The sequence below is a fragment of the Mytilus galloprovincialis genome, chromosome 12 (genome assembly GCF_965363235.1).
Source record: "Mytilus galloprovincialis chromosome 12, xbMytGall1.hap1.1, whole genome shotgun sequence".
Taxonomy (NCBI): domain Eukaryota; kingdom Metazoa; phylum Mollusca; class Bivalvia; order Mytilida; family Mytilidae; genus Mytilus; species Mytilus galloprovincialis.
In genome coordinates, this window is record NC_134849.1 from 60,240,649 (window position 1) to 60,262,909 (window position 22,261).

The window sequence follows — 22,261 nt, forward strand, 5'->3', positions numbered from 1 at the left end:
CCGTATCATATGTCGTATCATCCCGAGACATCAATATCAGCCCAAAGGCCTTTAGGATTGAGGAATGATATTGGTCGAGGGTGATACGGCATGTGATACGGATTTTGACATGTATTATACACTTTATCATATATTTCAACAGAAGAGTATTTATATTATATGAACTGTTTTCTGATCCATAGCACTGGGTTACCTTCAGTTCTACTTTTGTCTTGTTTCAAAGGCCTTAATTAAAAGAACTGCTTAATTACTTATCCGAAGCACCTGGGTTACCTTACAATTTGCGTGCTGTTGTAATAAAAATATTTTGTTTATTATTGTATTAATTTGTGTGTTTTGTATTTTTCATAGTTGCATTTAGTGTGCCAAAAAATATGAAAACTTGACGTTCGTGACGTCACATACAATATGAAAACTCGACGTTCGTGACGTCACATACCAAACAATGACGTCATTCAAAAAATTTACTATTTTGAGGGGAAAAAATTTTAGCAAAAAAAAAAAAAAACTGACTATGTAAAAAAAAAAAAAAAAAAAAAAAAGTAGGGGTGTGATAAAGGGTATGCGATAAAGGGTGCGCATCAAAGTTGCGCGATATGGATTAAACAGCAGGCTATTTATCACATATGCAAAACTACTGTATTTACTACTAAACATATGATAAAAAGCAATAAACCATGAAGGGACAAATCTATGTGTGTCTTAAACCTTTTGAAAGGATGTGTATTCATGATTGCATATACTTCAGAGATACTTTGATATAATGGTAATCGATTAAACCTCTTTTAAATAACATTTACCTGGTATTACGTACATGGGGGATATATAATTGCCTCCCCATGCTGCTAAAGTTATATTTGCTTAAGAGCAACAAAAACACATTTATTGTCATGGGACGTTTATTCCAAATAGACATATTACATCACAAATATGCATCATCATACAAAGGAACACAACTCGCACGACTTAACTACAAAACACATACGATCATACATATACATAACACTGGACAGGTTCTGAATTATTTTCCTTGTTGTTTGCTGACGAGAAATCATTCAACCCTATTCAAACTTTGTCTGAAGAATTTGTCTGATTATCGTGGTCAATGAACCAATCAGTCATGACCATTATCAGACAGTATCTGTTATCATGTTAATGGATCTAGGAACCAATCAGAAATAACAATTATAAATGGTAATCTTATTATCGGGATCAATAAAAAATCACCATTATCAGACAATAAATGGTTATCTTATTATCGGGATCAATCAAAATCACCATTAACAGACACTAAATGGTTATCATATTCTCGAGATCAATAAGAAACCACCATTATCAGACAACATATGGTTGTCATGTTCTAGGGACCAATATAAATCCACCATTATCAGACAATAAAATGTATATGGTTATCCTATTCTCGAGATCAATCTAAAATCACCATCATCAGACAATATCTGGTTATAATGTTCTAGTGATCAATCAGAAATCATCATTATCAGACAATGTCTGGTTATTGTGTCATGACTTTAAAAAAATATCTGAGTCTCACTTTTTAGAGATCAACCAGAAATAACTGTTATCAGACAATGTCTTGTCATGTCCTATGGACAAATCAGAAACACCAATGCCATACGATCACTAGTAATCATGTTTCAAGTTTTGATAGGAGATCACTAATATTAGAAATTGTCTGGTTATCCTGTAAAAGGGATCATTTAGAAATCACCATTACCTGAAATAAAACACCTTCTTTTGGGTGGAAAATATATCTTATTATTGTATGATAAAAGGAACTAATGATGATTGATTGATCAAGTGATAGTTGTAAAATGTTGTCCAGCGGAATACATTAAATTAAGCAAGGCGCACGTGTAAAAGATGCTAGATAAATTGCCCAGGTGCACGTGTGAACTATATTCAGGATCAATTGTTCACATCTCTTTTTTGATTGATTGGTTCTTGTTTGCTAAACATCCAGCAGTGGCAAATAGTTCATATATATTCAGTACGAGAATAAATAACAATAAATGCAATCGATAGGTTCATAAAAAGTGGGACAAGATACCAATGGGGTCAATGATAAAGAAAAGTCATACCATGGCCAAAAAGGCGTCTCAAATCAAACAGCAGTCAATGAAAGAGTACACAGAAATAAAAATATTTACGTCTGAAAAAGGGATCAATTGTTTCTCCACTAATAGTACCCGTCGTGGCGCTCATGGTTTGTAGAATTTGAGTGATTATTTGCATTCGGTAATGTCACAATCGTTGAAATGTGTGTAACATCCAGTGACAAATATGAAATACATATAATGACAAAAACATGTCGAGATGTTACGAATATGACTCTTTTTACACTAGGCCGACAGGTTGATCTTTCACGTACTAGTTCACATGATAACAGCCATCAAAGAGACATGCATGTCACTTACCAGGATACTCTATTTTCGACTCCAAATCCCCAACAAAACACTCCACCATTCTTTGCTCTTTCTCCTAAGTGACACGAGCTAAATGGAAAGTCAAGCCTTCCATTTGAACCCAGCAGCTCCTGTACTTGAGGCGAGCTCGCTATCACTAGGCCATCGAGGCGGTTTGTCACAATTGACGAGAAGAGGACCATATTGCAGCTAAGACAGATATTCCCTAACGGTCAACCCAAGCAAGGTGTTGATCGTAAAACATTCAAAAGGATCACTTCACATCAACCATTTAAAAAACTTTGGTTTAATAGTTGCCTTGTAAACAAGGACAGAACAGGAAATACAAACTGTTTAATATAGTATCAACTGCAAGAGATACAATGTATACCCAATATGATGTCGCTACTGGAATATGTTATTATACTAAAATAGAAAGTTCACGTTACATTATTTCTTGACTTTGGTGAAAGGTATAAGAAGCAGATATCAGTGGTATTAATTGATCCAATATAAGAATAAGGAGATGTTGCATGATTGTTAATGAGACAACTATCCGTCAAAGTTTGAAAAGAAGTGGCTGTAAGCAATTATAGCAACCGTACGACCTTAATCAATGAGAAAACCCAATACTGCATACTTGTCAGTTTTAAGAGCCCCGTCATCAAAAATATGTAACAATTCAAATAAGAAAACAAAAGGCTTTATTTATAACAAAACAATTAATGAAAAACAATTATGACAGACATTCTCTAGGATAGATGTGACCGATATGGCAGTTAGTAACATAATCAACGACAAGATAAATGGAAAATATAGCCTCGCTAACATGTTTGCCGCCATTGAATGACGAAATTCAAAATGTTACTGAAACTCACTGATATACAAATGTATAGTTGAAATGACTCTTTGCTATATTATAAAATAGGACGAAGGACAGGCAACATAGATGTCCACCCCTTTTAAAAGGGTTGTAATTAAGCAAGCATGAAAATGTGTCTAATAAAATGTCTAGGATATATACGGACCTCTCTTCTTTAACGGCAGTACTATATATAGACGTGGCACATATCCTACACCAAGCAATTGATACATGTATAACATCCTCTTTCCGTTCCCACATATCTGCGTATTTATACTTCTCATACAATAAAAAATGATGCATTTCTTTAGAATGTTTTTTTTTTGGTGGAAGGCAGTTGTGGCTGCGTAGTTATACATCACAAACTGTAAAATGATGCACGTCTTTAGAATGAGGTATATTGTCGGAAGGCAGATGTAGCTGCTTATTTATACATCCCTCAGAGAAAAAAAGGATGCCTTTCTTTAGAATGGGATATTCTAGTGAAAGTAAGACGTGACTGCGTATTTATACATCCCACACAGTAAAAAAGGATGCATTTCTTTAAAATAGGGTATTCTAGTGGAAAGTAGACGTGGGTGCGTATTTATACATCCCACACACTAAAAAAGGATGCATTTCTTTAGAATGGTTTTTTTTTAAGCAGACGTGGCTGCGTATATACATCTCACAAAGTAAAAAATGATTCGTTTCTTTATAAGGAGGTTTTCTGTCGGAAGGCAGACGTAGCTGCACATTTATACATCCCAAACAGTAAAAAAGGGTGTATTTCTTTATAATGGGTTTTCTATCGGAAGGCAGACGTGGCTACATATTTAAACATCCCAAATAGTAAACGGATGCATTTCTTTAGAATTGGGTATTCAGTCGGAAGGCAGACGTGGCTAAGTATTTATACACCCTACACAGTCAGAAAGGATGCATTTCTTTAAAATAGGGTTTTCTGTTGAAAAGCAGACATGGAGGAATATTTATACATTTAAAAAAGTGAAAGGGTTCATTTCATAGAAAAGGGTTCTCTGTCGGAGGGCAAATGTGTCTACGTTTCACGATAAAACATTTTCATATCATTTATCTATGTTCTTAAAAATAATTTCATGAATATTTATTGATGAAATTAATATATAACAAGTGAAAATGAATGTTATTTTGCAATTGATAATGTCCGCGTATTTATTCGATTTACACGAAGTCATCGGTGCTTAAAAACGCAAGGGCCGTGTACAGAATTTCTGCGCCAGCATAACACCGGAAGGTCCTCTCACGGGCATCCTCTGTAAAAAGGATGCATTTCTGTAGAATTGGAATTTCTTTCGGAAGGCAGACGTGACTGCGTATATTTACATCATACACAGTAAAAATAATGCATTTCTTTAGAATGGGGTTTTCTGTCGGAACGGATAAATCTTGCCTATCTGCGGGGGTTTTAATTACGTCATACACAGGATCTTAATATTCATTAGTTGGACGGTTATTTCTTTATTTGGTGATGACTTTTTGCTTATTATGGAATAATGAGGGGGAGAGGGGGCTGGGGCGGTGGGAAGGAGGGGGACGGTTATCGTTATTTTCAAAAACTTTTATGTTCAATGAAAAGGAAAAAAACAAATCTTATAGAGAGTATTCACCATTAGTGTTGATGTTAAGTTAAAAAAATAATAATGTTATGTTTGCGTGTAACAAATAGCAGGTATAAAATGCAAAAAAATAGAAGCCTTCCTTAAGTTGTAATGGTCGTTCACGTACGAGGCGGTATCAAGTTTTTTATTTGTCGATGAATTTAGCTACTTTTTTTTGCATTTTATTTGTTAAAATATTTGCTGACAATCAATTGACATTTTTTGGTTCGTGGTCGGGGAGAAAAACTGCGTTAAGTTTCAAGTAGAAGTAACATTAACATATGTCTAAATAACTTAGATACAATAACCGAATATGAAGTTGACAGATTTAATTATCACTACAAGAGTGGACACAGATCAGTGTGGATAGCTCTTGTTTGAAACGTATTGGTGTGTTTGACCTTAGGAGTATTATATAGTAATACTTCCATTGTTTGACAAATTGTTCTCCAGTAATTAATGCATGCTGGTTTCATTTAAGAGGTTTTCTGAGAATCTATGTGAAGGTATACGTATTGCTCATAGTTCTATTTATTCTACTGTTTTCATTTATGCAAGTGGTGGTGGTCATCTTGAATTTGGCTATTAACAACAAAAACTCCAAATTGGTATAAGACTATAATTGAATCATTTCTACAATAGAATCCAGAAGATTTTTGCAATTTCAGGCAGTCAACATTATTGGCCCTTGGAGTCAATTTTAAATTCAGATTCACAAATCGTACTTCTACTTAATATGGTATCTGGGTAAGAGTTGTTTCGTTGGCAATCAAACCACATCTACTTATTTTCATTTTGTAATGGAGAGTACATGAACCTTCAAATATAAATATCAATGTTAAGTTTGGTGTCAGTCCACACGAAAGATTTTGCACATACATGGTTGGAATGTGAACACTTTAGACAATAACTCACCTGTTGTCCTAGGTAAACTAATAGATGCATAATTTAAATAAAAAATATGTAATTTTTATTCTTTCTTAGGAAATGTTTCTACCTAGACTAGTTTATTTATTTTATAGGATCAATAAGCTTACATGACGCGTATCTTTATAATGTTAAATATATATCCTTTTAGAAGAAGATTATTTATAGGATCGATAAGCTTACATGACTCGTATCTTTACAGTGTTAAATATATATCCTTTTAGAAGAAGATTATTTATAGGATCGATAAGCTTACATGACTCGTATCTTTACAGTGTTAAATATATATCCTTTTAGAAGAAGTTTATTTATCATTTGTTTATAGGATCGATAAGCTTACATGACTCGTATCTTTACAGTGTTGAATATATATCCTTTTAGAAGAAGTTTATTTATAGGATCGATAAGCTTACATGACTCGTATCTTTATTTACGGGCTGTAAAAGCAGCATCACCGTAAAATTAAGAAGGTTATATCCCGTTAGTAATAAGTTGTCTACAGGTACAGCCAAACTTTCAAACCTGGTTTTTGTAATTAAGTTTGATCACAATTGTATTATAATAAAATACATCCTGTCTCAGTATAAGTTTTACGGTCCTCAATGCTATTGAACTGCGTACTTTATGTGGTCTATTTAACTTTTTTTTTATTTGCATTGATCACGGATGAGTCGTTTGGTAACGAAACACGCGTCTGGCGTATTTACAAAATTTCAATCATGGTATCTATGATGAGTTTTTTTTTTTACATTTGACTGTGAATTGGTCACAAACTGAAAATTACGGAAGTTAAATTTTTTTGGCAAAATAGTCTGAAAAACTAACTTGAACGTTAGGTTGGCTGCCATATGAATATCTCGGCGGGAAATACATCTTGACAAAAAAAGTTAAGTTGCACGTATTTATAAATATCAAATCCTTGATACAGTTGAGCGGTAATATTTTTTTTCTTAATCCGTCTAGTCCAGTCACGAGATGTTGAACTCGCTCTATTTTTTGCCCTCTGAAAACGACATTTTTATGTGTGAAAATGGACGAGAAGATGTAAACATTGTAACATCAAAGACCAGAGAGTCACGTGTCATTATTGGCACAAAGAGTTTATCAATGACACCAATGACACCAAACAATATCAAGTAATGATATTCGATTGACGGAGTTGATCGCCAGTAAAGTTACAAACCAATGGTACCACTTATTAAACAATCTGGTCCGAAAGCATGAGAAGACCAAGACATTGTATCGATATCCCATCAACATGACGAAATAACGACAACTATCATTACATTCTGATTCATACTGATACTGGTAATATATTGTATACAAACCATTTCAATTTACTATCAATTGAAACTTTTTTCTATTTGTTTATTTTATTGACATATGTTTACCTTGTGACCTGCATTTTTATTATTGCAAGGCGCAATGATTGGTTAATATGGAGCTGCTGCTTAGTGATTTGTTTTAAGTTTTAAAGACCTAACTATTCCCTAGTCGATGTTAACGTTGATACTCTGATAGCATATCATCTCACAATGTTCTTTGTCAAGGATGTTGTTAATTGTGTCTTTAAGATTGTCAAAAGACATGAAAGTGACTTTTAACATTTTAAAGGACTTCAATTATTTGTCAAGTTGAGGTTTATGAAACATTTAAGTTCCTTTTCGAAAATACATAGCACTTTTATTCGTAAATTGAGGTGTAATTACTTCACTGCAATCAGTCAGTTGAGATCGAGTTAAATGATAAAATCTTATTCAAAATGTCTACATAAAAGTCAACGATGTATCGTAGGAGAGAGTTATGCAGTCATGAAGAACGATCCTCATTTCCACTGGTCACAACAATTGATTTACTATACATTTTGTACTTAATATACACACAAAAAACGTGTAAAAAACAATACCAATATTACAAATAAAAACAGGAAATACAATTTGCAATAAAAATGTCTGATAACAGGTATGCATTGTGTAAAATGAACAAATTTTATTTTAAATGTCTGTTAAATTCAAACATTATACATCGAGACTACATGTATATTGTTACCAAGAAGGAAGTACACCACTTATTCGTGGCACCATAGCTTTCTATGTTAAATTTCTCAATTTCAAGCAGACACAGCTCTTTCAGTTTAAGTTCAAATAAAATAAAATTCATTGCAAGTCAAAGCTACATTTTCTGGTGTCTTGTACTGAAAAAATCAACATGTTTTTAATGGCATATAAGAATGAACTGGTTCCAGGAACTTCGGATATACCAACTACAGGTACTTCAGATCTGATTAAAATTCAAAATATACCCTATTTATACATTTGGTGCAGTTTTGTAAATAGCCAAATTATAAATCAAAAAGTGTCCATAATGATCACTAGTTATTCAGTTTTCGTTTGATAACAAAAATACATAAATATTTCTAAATTTTACAGAAAGTAACACCTTTTTTGACATTAGCAATGAAATTCATCCAATGTCTAACATCGATGAAAAAAAATACACAACAAATTGTGTGCTCGGCCACCGGCAAAAATGACTGGACTGAGATTGATGACATATTTTAAAAGAAACACTCAGGCGAAGGAACTAGTTTGTGTTAGATCTATACTACTTACTGGTATGTGCTTTCTGGCCGGGCCTGAATTAGTGGTTTTACACCACAAGCAGACGAAGGAAGTGCAGTTGGTGGAAGGAACAAGACCGATTTCATCGAAAAGGGGAATCTTTATGTGTCTTCAACTATTTTTCATAAGCATTTACTATCTGATCCAACAATATAATTTAGCAAAACAATGAATGAGATCCTCTCGAAAATTAATAGCAAAACAATGAATGGGATCCTCTCGAAAATTAATAGCAAAACAATGAATGGGATCCTCCCGAAAATTAATAGCAAAACAATGAATGGGATCCTCTCGAAAATTAATAGCAAAACAATAATGGGATCCTCTCGAAAATTAATAGCAAAACAATGAATGGGATCCTCCTGAAAATTAATAGAAAAAAAATGGGATCCTCCTGAAAATTAATAGCAAAACAATGAATGGGATCTTCTCGAAAATTAATAGCAAAACAATGAATGGGATCTTCTCGAAAATTAATAGCAAAACAATGAATGGGATCCTCCTGAAAATTAATAGCAAAACAATGAATGGGATCTTCTCGAAAATTAATAGCAAAACAATGAATGGGATCTTCTCGAAAATTAATAGAAAAACAATGAATGGGATCCTCTCGAAAATTAATAGCAAAACAATGAATGGGATCCTCCCGAAAATTAATAGCAAAACAATGAATGGGATCCTCTCGAAAATTAATAGAAAAACAATGAATGGGATCCTCCCGAAAATTAATAGCAAAACAATGAATGGGATCCTCTCGAAAATTAATAGCAAAACAATGAATGGGATCCTCCCGAAAATTAATAGCAAAACAATGAATGGGATCTTCTCGAAAATTAATAGAAAAACAATGAATGGGATTCTCTCGAAAATTAATAGCAAAACAATGAATGGGATCCTCCCGAAAATTAATAGAGCTACTTGATACAATGAATCTTGGAGTTGCAAAAAGAAAAAAACTTTATAGTTCTAAATATCCATTCTATGATAGAACAAACATGTCAAATGAATTAGAAATGTTCCATTTCTGTTGCTTTGAATATACTAGATATGGTTGAGCTGTCTTTGTTTATATTAAGCTTTATTCATCTTTCAAAATTAAACAAATGTTACAAATTGGGTATCATTATATTTTGGGGTGAACATGTCTTTCATGTCAAATAAACTGCCAAGGACAAATATTAATTTTATGTATCGCCCAAAAACTATAATATATTTTTCCTTGCCATGGCAATATATAAGTGAAGAAAATGATTGCCAATTAGAAAACTATACTACCACAGTAATATATTGATTACTTTCACTTTTTCTATCAACCTTTTTGAATTTTGATACTCAATGCTCTTTAACCTCGTAGTATTTCCCCTTTTCATTCTTTTCTTTATTCGATTGTCACTGATTGGAGATTTTTTTATAGACACTTACAATCGTAATCGTGTTATCTAGAATGTATTTTTATTCCCCTAGAGTGAAAATGAAATGTGAGTAAGCAATTAGATGACACTAATACGAACAAGACTTTTTTCAGTGCAGCTAATGGGCATATACTATCTATACAATATTCCTACTTACAGGACACCTTTCTTAAACACAGGACATCTTTTGGAATCCTGCGTTTCACATAATAGATGCTAACCAAAAGTGGGACACACACAATAGAAAACAAAGAGGGATATTTTGGATGCACAAATTACATATTCTTGTACCTAATGAACTGAATAAGTGACACACAAAATCGCTTTAATTTAAAGTACAAGAATAAATTTCGAAATTCATACCACTTTAACAGCAAAATGTGCAAAAAGCTATTACAATATCTGTTTGAAAAAATACTATAAGCTGCACACATTTATTATCATATTAGTTTAACAATGTATTAATTAAATATAACAACTGTTTCATTATTATCATTAGCATATAAAAGTAACATTCTTAGGCATTTATATATACTGGTGGATCAAATCATGCAATGTTTGGATTCTGTGTATTACCAACCCCTTGATCAGCTCCGCCAACAATATAGTACAGTTGTGCTCTAGGATGCAGTACTGTATATCCTGACGAATCAATCAATGGCAGCATATTTGGTGCTTGTGTTAGATTTTCCGGTGCATTTTCAGGCTGTGAATTGCTCATGACAACATCCGTCTGTTAAAAATTAATTTAATTGAAGATATTGGAACTTATAAATATATAAAATGGATAGGTATAGATAGAAATGAAGAATTTAGGCAGCTTTCATGTTGCCAATTGGTCATTACGTTTACAATACATGTGCTGCTTGTGCGTACCATTTTGCAACAATTGTTTTATGTGAATCTGAATATAAACATGGATATACATGACGACCACCTATGAAAGATAAAAACGGTACAGCAAGATTGTATAAAGTCATATGTAACATTGTTGAAAAAATCTTCGAATCTTGTTTTTTCCGGTACAATCGTTTACCATTTATTGAAATCCATAGAATAAAATCGATGCATAGAAATATGGAAATCTGAAGTTTTTCATGTCGGGCTATTGTTAAATTGGGAAGGTAGCATTAAATGATATATTTAGTATGTATTACCGTTACGCTATGTCTGGTCGTAATGGTAACGTTTGTGAAAAGGTTCCATGTTTCTTGAAATTATCACCTACTTCTGCATGTCACAATTTGTTCCGATTGTCTTAATAGAGCACGTATGTGACTCCAATAAAAACATGTGCTTTTAGACTTATTTCTTTTTTGTGTAGTAGAACAGTGTATATTAACTTTTATCCAAAAGACAAGTCAACATAGAAATCCTACCTATCATGTTACATCCTCTCTTGAAGTTGTTGCTATTTGGTGTTTAATGCTATTATAAGTGTTTTTTCTTCTTTTAATTATTCTTCACTTCTGGTGAAAAGTAATATGATGAGGTGGAGTTGTGAAGATTGTAATTGTCATGAAACTTTCACATAAGTGTCATCTTAGATGATGGATATTGCATTGCATTAATACCAGATTTACTTAAACTTCTGTTGTAGTTCTCATCTTTTTTACACTTTCTATCCCATATATACTTTTCCACATAACTGTTTGCTTAATATCAATGCAAAACAGAAATTTTGTAACTTTACCTGTTGATTTGGAGTTTTCAAACGTGAACAGCAGCAACAGTAGGAAGCTGAAATAAGTGCAACTAGTCCTAGGACACAGGACAATAACGTTATGCCAAATGAAAAAATAGTCAAGTTACTTGACTTATCACGGCCATGCTGAAAGATATATTATCAATCGTATATGTTAAACAATAATACTATACTAAGACAAAATACTTTTTTTCAGTATGATCACGGGTGTACATGCTTATTTTTATAATACACAAATCAATATCTTACTATTCAGGTTTATGTGCACTTTTGTCTGCAATAGCCAGACTTTCAAATTTCTAGTTTCGGGAAGAGGAAGCATCTTGATTTAAGATACATAAACATGTTATTTTATCCTACTTCTTCAGGCAATATCATTATTTCGATTCAGAAAATAACAAACAAACAAACAAATATAACAAAGACCCACATTATTTTTAGACATATCCCATATGGTATAACACTTATCTCGTTCTTTACGTCGTAACTACAATCCTCTTCCCTTTCCTGAATGTGACCTACCGAATTAGACCTTTTACCGGATTTGTTATCACATAAGCAACACGACGGGTGCCGCATGTGGAGCAGGATCTGCTTACCCTTCCGGAGCACCTGAGATCACCCCTAGTTTTTTGGTGGGGTTCGTGTTGTTTATTCTTTAGTTTTCTATGTTGTGTCGTGTGTGCTGTTGTTTGTTTGTCTTTTTCATTTTTAGCCATGGCGTTGTCAGTTTGTTTTAGATTTATGAGTATGACTGTCCCTTTGGTATCTTTCGTCCCTCTTTTATCTCATTTTATTCTCAGAGATATTCTGGTTTATATATATAAATTGTGTTTTACTTGAAAAATTCAAATAGTAAATGTGTATTTTATTTCACGAAGCTCACGATTAATGTGTTCTTTACATTGCGATTTATTTAATTACAAAACGAAAAGTCCAGTTTTCTTACAGTTATCATGTATATTGCCATAAAACTTCTATGTACCTGTCTAGCGAACATTTCGTTAGCCTTTCTTAGACTAAGCTAATATTCTTTTAATTAATTTGTGTTTCCTTAGATTAGAGTTCTTAGTAGTGAAATTGTAATAAAGAATTCGACTAAATAGTATTAATACTTACCAAAATTTCCATTCCAATTGATATAAAAAATGTAATTGGAGAACTTATGAATGCTCCAATAAAACTACACACCATGAAGCCAGTTTTCTGAAGTAGGAAAAGAATAAAACTAATTTATTTTGTATTTTTCTAACTAGATTTTTATGGGATGTGTTCATGCCTTGTTCCTTCATTTTCTATAGTATTTTTGTTGACTCTGGATTATCGTTTATTAACATTGTTCTTTGTTTGCTATAATTTTGATGTGATTTATAGTTTCCTTTTTTGTTTATTTTTCTATACATGTTCTCCACCTTACATGCAATTCCATTAAAATATTAATAATTTATTACTTTTATACCGACTGATAAATTCGAAACTGTCTGCCTTTTGATTTTTGATTTTCCTTTTTGAATTTTCCTCGGAGTTCAGTATTTTTGTGTTTTTACTTTTTTCTCATTCAAGCATTAACATGAAACTTGTTTTGAAAAGTTGAATTTTACTTGATATCTTTTGAAGAATTAGGTGCAAATGTGCTAGTCTATTATAACAACCTTTTTTATTATGTCCAGAATAAATGACATTTACATTAACTAGTTTATATACCTATCAAAGGTACAAGAAACCAGGTTTATAATTTGATTTATACGCCAGACGTGCGTTTCGTCGACATACGACTCATTAGTGATGCTCAGATCAAAGTAGATATAAAGCCAAACAAATATAAAAATGAAGAGCATTAAGTACGCAAAATTCAAAAACGTTGTACCAAATACGGCTTAGGTAATATATGGAAACATCATATATCATACTAACAGATATTCTTAATCAAATTATTTTTCACACAGCGTATGTATACAGAGGTGCTTATTCTGTTAGAGCAGGTGTTGCTTCAATTAGAATTAGAACTGACAGATATGAGGGTATAGATGTAAATGAAAAGTTTTGTTTAAATTGTATAAACATTTTTTTGGTGTAAGTGAAGATGAAAAACATAGGTCCTACGAATACAGAGAATATGCAGATTGACAAACGATATTTTTTAACAATACAATTGAATACAATATTCTTTATCTTGTCTCAGAGCGATTTATTGGTTGATGTTTTTACCACTTGTCACTTATTTTTTGTTGTATTCATTGTAAAATGTATTTATGGTATTTGAACTATTGATTTGCTTGCTGCCTCATTGACAAATATATCAAACATTTTTTCCTCAAATACTTTTTTTTACGTTATAATATTCTATTTCATCAGTATATATGATTTCTTTTGGACTAAGGATTCACATTTTACGGTCGCTTGGATTTCGGTATTTGACAAACAATGTGATTGTATCATTCTGATACAATATAAAAAAAGAAGATATGGTGTGATTGCCAATGAGACAACTATCCACAAAAGACCAAAATGACACAGACATTAACAACTATAATGGAAAAACGACTTTCAAATCTCGAATTTTATCAGTTCCATCTTGACATTTCTCATGTCCAGGTTGTATTGTTTCATCTTGAAATTTCACACCAAAGTCGACCATTCTCAGTTCAAGTTTTCATATCAAGTACCAATTTCACATTTCTAATTTCCAACTATAGAACGAAATGTTACTTTTAACTGACAGATGTCAAATTTTGAATGAGAAATTTAAACAAAAATAACTCTCTTTCTTTGAAGATACTGATAATAAATATGTTTCATTCTATTTTTGTCAACTACGTAACAGATGTGTTATCTTCATATCTAGTAACTCGGACAGCGTTGTTAATATTTCGTGCAGGAAACATTTTGCATAGGCTTTTTTTCAGTTTATCCAGTTATGTTTACCTTGCATTTTAAGCTCTTGGTATTCCTTGACATGCATTGTGGTGTGCAGCCAGTAAAGTAAAACTATAATCATATAAAAAAATCAAAACTTCATTTTTAAAAACATATAATTTGAGAATGACAAAAAAAAAACACAAATTGTAAATCGAATAATGTTTCTGATTGAGTAAACACCTATATAGGTTTATACTGTTTTGGCCATGTATACACGTTTCATTCAGTAATAAACGAAACTTTTGCATGCATATAAACATTTTCAACCCCGACGCATTTTTGCGTCTGACCCAAGTCAGGTGCTTCTAGCCTATGGTTGTCTTGTATGTTTTGAAATTCTAGTTTATTTTGATGTTTTGAGAGTATAGATTCACTAGTAGGTCTTGTGTGGACAAAATGCTCTTCTGGCGTATTAAAATTTTGAACTTGTTGACTTTTGTTGGCTGTTGTTCGTGTGATTCTTTGTCAATTGTGTTCTCCAATACATTTGTAGTCCTGTGGTGTTATAATGTTATTTTGATGTTATATTTCACATGGTCATAAAAGTGTGATGTTTGGCATGCCACAAAACCAGGTTCAACACACCATTTTTTCCTTTAAAAATGTCCTGTATCAAGTCAGGAATATGGCCATTGTTATATTATAGTTTGTTTCTGTGTGTGTATTACATTTTAACGTTGCGTCGTTTGTTTTCTCTTATTTTTGAGTGTAAATTCACATTGCGATAAGACGTGTCACGGTACTTGTCTATCCCAAATTCATGTATTTGGTTTTATGTTATATTTGTTATTCTCGTGGGATTTTGTCTGATGCCCGGTCCGTTTCTGTGTGTGTTACATTTTAGTGTTATGTCGTTGTTCTCCTGTTATATTTAATGCGTTTCCCGCGGTTTTAGTTTGTTACCCCGATTTTGTTTTTTGTCCATGGATTTATGAGTTTTAAGCAGCGGTATACTACTGTTGCCTTTATTTTGGTGTGACGTACATGTTCTACGAATTAGTACACTCTTTGCGGGATTTTCACGCTTTGTTGAAGACATAATGATGGCTTTTGGCTGTTTTCTGTTGTTTGATTGGGTTGTTGTCTCTTTGAAATATTTCCAATATCCGTTCACAGATTTTATCATACACTTGTGGACGATAAGATAATCTTGGTTTTTGAAATCAATATATTGTAGGAGTTTGAGTAAAATATTCCTCTTCTGAAATGGATGAATCTATTAGCGGTATAAGACCAGGTAGTTTGTGATCTCATCACACGGTGTTGTCGTCGATATTTGTTATGAATTAAACAATTATCTATATTTTGTATAGACACCAATATATCGAATTCACTGCATTTTGGTTATTGTAAGTCACGGTTCCTTTTTGTCAACATTTCCATCCTTTAATTTTACAAATGCATAAGTATTTAGTTTTTTTATCTTTACTAAAAGGTTGTAAAATTTGTTGTTTTTTTTTTTTATTATGAAAACATCGTATTTGTATGTTTCACACAAACACTAAAATAAAAACCCACAGAAGATATGATACATTATTGTGTCAGAAAGGGAACAAAGTAGACTGAAGAACAGATGTTTTATGTATAAGTTAATTTGTAAGGACTAACTAGTTGGGAATAACTGATAAAACTTATTGCAGAACACATTATTTCATTCTAAATTTCTATTCTATATTCTATTCAATTTCTTTATTCTTTTTTGACGGTTTGATTTTTCACAGAAAAATACGTCTGAAACTTTTGCCCTGCAGCAGCAAGTTCAAAACATTTGCCTATGACCTTTCTGAACATTGCACTTTTTAATAACTGAAAGGACTATATAAAAAAATCTTAAATGGAAAATGTTTAAATTGTATAAAAAAAGATTTTGGTGGAATTGAAGATGAAAAACATAGGTCCTACGAAGAAAGAGTATATGCAGATTGGCAAACGACATTTTTTAACAATACAATTCAATACAATATACTTTTTCTTGTCTAGGAGCCATTCATTGATTGGTGTTTTTACCACTTTTTCCATTTTTTCAATTGTAAAATGTAACTATGGTATTTGAACTGTTGAGTTGCTTGCTGCCTCATTGACAAACATATCAAACATTTTTCCTCAAATATTTTTTTATTACGTTAAAATATTCTATTTCATCAGTATATTTGATTTCTTTTGGACTAAGGATTCACATTTTACGGTCGCTTGGATTTCGGTATTTGATAAACAATGTGATTGTATCATTCTAATACAATATAAAAAGGAAGATATGGTGTGATTGCCAATGAGACAACTATCCACAAAAAACCAAAATGACACAGACATTAACAACTATAATGGAAAAACGACTTTCAAATCTCGAATTTTATCAGTTCCATCTTGACATTTCTCATGTCCAGGTTGTATTGTCTCATCTTGAAATTTCACACCAAAGTCGACCATTCTCAGTTCAAGTTTTCATATTAAGTACCAATTTCACATTTCTAATTTCCACCTATAGAACGAAATGTTACTTTTAACTGACAGATGTCAAATTTGATTGAGAAATTTAAACAAAAATAACTCTCTTTCTTTGAAGATACTGATCATAAATATGTTGCATTCTAATTTTGCCAACTACATAACAGAAGTGTTATCTTCGTATCTAGTAACTCGGACAGCGTTGTGGATATTTCGTGCCGGAAACAATTTGTATAGGCTTTTATCAGTTTATCCATCTATACTTACCTTGCATTGTGAGCTCAACATGGTATTCCCTGACATGCATTGTGGTATGCATCCAGTAAAGACAAACTATAATCATATAAAATTAAAACTTCATTTTAAAAAAAAATATAATTTGAGAATGACAAACACAAAACACAAATTGTTAATCGAATAATGTTTCTGATTGAGCAAACACCTATATTGGTATATACTGTTTTGGTCATGTATATGTTCCGGACCATATTTATAAAGACATCAAAACAAATCTTGCTGTATCACCAACCCAGTAGTCAGCACTTCGGTGTTGACATGAATATCAATTATATGGTCATTTTAATGAATTTCCTGTTTTCAAAACTTTATTTTTTCTAAAAACTAAGGATTTTCTCATCCCAGGAATATACTACCGTAGTCGTATTTGGCACAACTTTTTGGAATTTGGGTCCTCAATGCTCTTCAACTGTGCACTTGTTTGGCTTAACAACTATTTTTATCTGAGCGTCACTGATGAGTCTTATGTAGATAAAATGCGCGTCTGGCGTATAAATAATAATCCTGGTACCTGATATTTAGCATATCTTATTGATAAAGACACAGAGAAAATAGATTTGAAGTTGATATTTATAAATTTGAAAAAAAACGACAACAAAACAGTTTTTGTATTTGAGAGGACATACAGAAGATAGTATACACTTTTCTGATGAAGTACATTTTTATCGAAAATGTAAATAAAAGTCTTAGAGGACACAAAATGAAATATGCACTGTAAATAATTTTCTGAAAATCAATATTCTCAAACATTTAATTGTACACTTACCCATCCACAGCATGCACATAACGATAATGTAGCCTCGAATATGTAAGCCGTCCCTGATAGTTGAACTAAACTCAAAAATAGAGCAATTCCGCCGAACACAATCTGCAGACAACCCAATATCTGGAAGGTTTTCACATGAGATTTTTGTTGAGCTGTTAGATTATCTGTTGATTGTATTTTGACAGCAGATGGCTCAGTGTTGTTAGTTGTGGTTTGCATTTTGTACTAGAAATATAAAAAAAAACAGCATTTCCTATTTAAGATGGTACAAGACAACCTGACTGAGATTAATTTGGTTTGTTCAATTTTCAATAAACGTGGACAAAATAGTTTCTTTGACATTTTAATAAAATAATAATTTCGAAAAAATAAACATGATATAAACCATTGGATTAAAACATTGTACATGAATCAGTTTTACAAACACTTGTTTTGATTATTGAGAAGCTTAATATTTCTTAAAAAAATAGAACATTGATAAAACATTCAGCTGATTTTAACAGAGTTATCGCCCAGTAGTGTTATGTACCATACAGAAGAGACCCCTCGTTGATTTTTTCTTAAAATTTTGATAGAAGGTCAATTTCAATGTGTACTTTTCAAATATGCAAAGAAAAAAGTACCTTGAAAGTTTACGACTTACTTTTTGAGATAATTTGGTTCGACATTTGCATATTTGGAGGAAAATCCTTGAAATTTCATAAATTATGACTTTTAAAGAAATTAACAATACTTTTGAACGAAAAGTCATAACTTAACCGGATTTTTTGTAAAATATTCGCTTGATCCATGGCATTAACATGCTGAAACAAGTTTAAGGTCAAATCAAATCATCATGTTCCGGATTAAGATTGCTATATCCGAAATAAAGAAATTGACCATATTTTTGCGTCTTTTCGGTAGTGCAGAAAAAGTTTGATCGTTGATTTTTTCCTCAAATTTTGGCGGAGTGTACTTAATTGATTGCAAAAGAAAAAAATTGTGGTCCATGTGGGCCATATACCTTAAATTCTCACGACGTCTGTCAGTATGGCGCTAAATTACGTTGAATTAAGTTTTAATCGCAACAACGTCGTGTAATCGTTCCCGCCGTACACGAGTTCGCTGTCAAGTATAATATGCAGGTATTTTTCATAGCGTTGATACTTATCATAAAAATGTATAAGATGGTTAATCATAAAATGGGAAAAAAATCAATAGATAAGTAATATAACCTTTTTTACGGCGTATACGTATGAATGTTTGCGTACTTGTTTGTCTAGAAGTAGAGCTATATTGAAAACACTTTGTTCGTCTGTCCGATCGTCTTACTATACGACGAGTTTTAACGTTTGCGCACTTTCTGATCTGTCTGTCTGCAATGATTTGTGTACGTTTGCCGATACTTCAATTTTTATCTCTAAATACATTGAAGTACAATAGGGACATGCTTATACAAAGAAGAAGGTGTGGTATTATTACCAATGAGGCAAATCTCAATTAGAGACCAAATGGCTAAACGACTATAGGACATCGGACGGCCTTTAACAATGAGTAAAACCCATACCGCATAGTAAGCTATAAAAGGCCCTATACATGACAAATGCAAAACAACTCAAACGGGAAACTTACAGCCTGATTTAAGTACAAAACAATGAACAAATTACAAATATGATAGAACAATACCAAAAGACAACATTTAATTACAAGCCCTTTTAACAGCATGTGAACGGGCGTTTTCTTGTTTTGGTCTATTACATCAAGTTTCATATACAAAAAGAATACAACCAAGTAAACAAACTAACGTGTGACAATTCTGCATCTATTGGTAATATTTTGCTTAAATTTAAACCAAAAACGACACCAACATATTTTTTTGAAATCTTTTTAACGGACTTTTATTGACAGTTTTTTTACAAACACATACAATATTATATGTTTTTAAAATATCAATTAAAATCGGCATTTTTTTTTATGTACCAATTTCAAGTCCAGAACAGGATGAGACACTCTTTATTTATTATTTTATTTACGAATAGGGGTGTTATACGACCTTGTCCGCCAATGAGGGTCTCGCACATGCAGTCGGTTCTGTTGTTTCATTGATAGTCTGTTAAATTTGGCCTTACAATGAAAATTCTCCGTAAAATTTGGAGACTGCCAAATGCTAAACAAGAAAAAAAAAAAAAAAAGAAAAAAGACACAAACTTAACTACTTTGATTCTGATGTTCTCAATTCAAGATAGTATTAGTTACTTCGAATTAATTATCAATAAATGAAAATAACTGTTCTCATCAGGAAAAATATTGCAAAGCTGTCCAACAAGCCGTAGTAATGACTTTTGTGTATGGATTTCAACACCAGACCTGATTCGGGCACCCTACGCGCCATAGATTTTGTTAAATTTTTCTCATTAATCACGGGTTCATACGTTTTCTCATTTCTTTAAGTTTCATTAACATAACATTTGGATGTCATAAATGTGCAATTAAATATTTGCCGCTGGACGTTTAACAGCTACCAATACTCATAAATAGCTATTGCAGGTCGTTTGTTCCGAATTGTTGTTCCGAATTGTGTTATTGGGCCGTGCAGTTTTTGGCAGTTATTCAGTGCCGGACTAAAAAGCTCCACAATTCTTCTTCCGTCTTTCCATGTCAGTACTCTCTTTTGTGTCTATCACCATTTCTTCAATCTCGTCATGCAAAATTGTATTTGATTATTTTTTTAACATCTCAAGTAATTCGTTTAATCTCATTGCTTTTCGGCGGATTTTCTCGTCTTTTAGAAACTGCATGGCCACTTTTTTTAGCAGGAACTTTTTTGAAATTCGCGCAACCGAAATTAATGACGTCAGTGAATATTCCGCGAAATATGACTTATGACTTTAAAGCGAGACGTCGAGAAATGTTAATGTTCTTATTAGAAACATCGCGAAATTCCAACGTTCTGGTTACCAACATCGCGAAAACAACACGAACAGTTTTGAAAACGTTATTATCTGCCCCTGCTACTGTATCGTATTCCCTTAAATCAATTACATTCAGCAACAATTAAAATCCTTTAGTGAAAGCATTTACGATATTATTTTTTTTAAACTGCTACATACAGGTAAACTTCTTCGTAGTTTAGTCTCGTTTAAATAATCTTATTTGAAAATCACACCACACCTCCTTAGTCTTGTATATGTGGATGTTTGAGCACAAATAAACAAACACAGGTTTTATCCAATCATATTTGACTACAATACCACTGGTTCTGTTCGTTTCTGTTCACTTACACATTAATATGTTTCGGAGGAGGTGGGTGTTGGTTGTTGTGTTATATGATTTCCAATGTTTTGGTTATTTCTGCGATTATTTTCAGGTAGAACATATACCAGTATTCATCGGTAAAGGGCATTGCTGAATATGCCTTTCTTTAGCATTAGCATTAGCTATTTTGATTTTCTATTTTTCAATTCAAATTGAATTTTCTAGTTTTTCGTTACAATTCTTATTGTGATAAATTAGGATCTGAACGGGTATCCTTCATTTCTGTATTCTTTGATTTTTGGGGCATTTAAAAAAAAATAACGCTTATTCTGTAAAATTGTCATAAAAATAAGATTTATCGATAGTGCATGTGAATATTTAATTTTTTTTCAAATCTTTAATTTCTGTAATCAATATTGTAGTGTATTTTCTATTCTTTCAACGTCTTCAATGACTCTTGATATTTATTTATTTATACCGTTATTACCTTCTCAATACTTTTTAGTCCGTTTTTTCCCCGAGTCATTATTTATCCACATATTATTTATTCTTTAAACCATATCAGACTCTCTTATATAACAGTATAACAGCATGAGTAAGAATTGTCATCGCCGTACAATGTTGTCTCTTTTGTCCCAAATAGTTAGATTTTATTAAAATATGATGAAAAAAAAATGTATACTTACAGTATAAAGTTTTCTATATCATTAATCGTGACGATCTCCAGACTTGTTTATAACAGAATGACCTTTGAAATATAAACATTAAAACCTTGTTTGGTATATATGATGATATATAAACTGAATTTATTACATGTTGACAATTATATAGCATTGAAACAAAATTATCAATGTTAGTTTTTCATATTCAAACCAGGTAAATTTATTGTCTAATAAATCTTTTTTTATTCTTATTGACAGATGTTTATCTTATTTCTTTATTATTTTTTTTAATAATGCGAAGCACGTAACCCTGATCAATGTTGAACAGTTACATAAGAAATTTGACTTTCAGTTTGCCTCCTTCCCCAT

General features: G+C 32.1%; 2 protein-coding genes across 2 annotated transcripts in view; one reads left to right on the forward strand and one right to left on the reverse strand.

The window, feature by feature from the left end:
- The window catches only part of LOC143054486 (uncharacterized), a 108,579-nt gene that overhangs the window by 47,985 nt on the left and 38,333 nt on the right, over positions 1-22,261 (forward strand). The window lies entirely within an intron of this gene.
- On the reverse strand, positions 10,283-22,016 carry LOC143055651 (uncharacterized). Its single transcript, XM_076228816.1, has 7 exons — positions 21,917-22,016; positions 17,997-18,221; positions 17,201-17,266; positions 14,495-14,557; positions 12,689-12,775; positions 11,558-11,695; positions 10,283-10,597 (listed from the first exon to the last, which is right to left on the reverse strand). Exons 2-7 carry the CDS (start codon positions 18,213-18,215, stop codon positions 10,412-10,414), a joined length of 759 nt encoding a protein of 252 aa, XP_076084931.1. The 5' UTR covers positions 18,216-18,221; positions 21,917-22,016; the 3' UTR covers positions 10,283-10,411.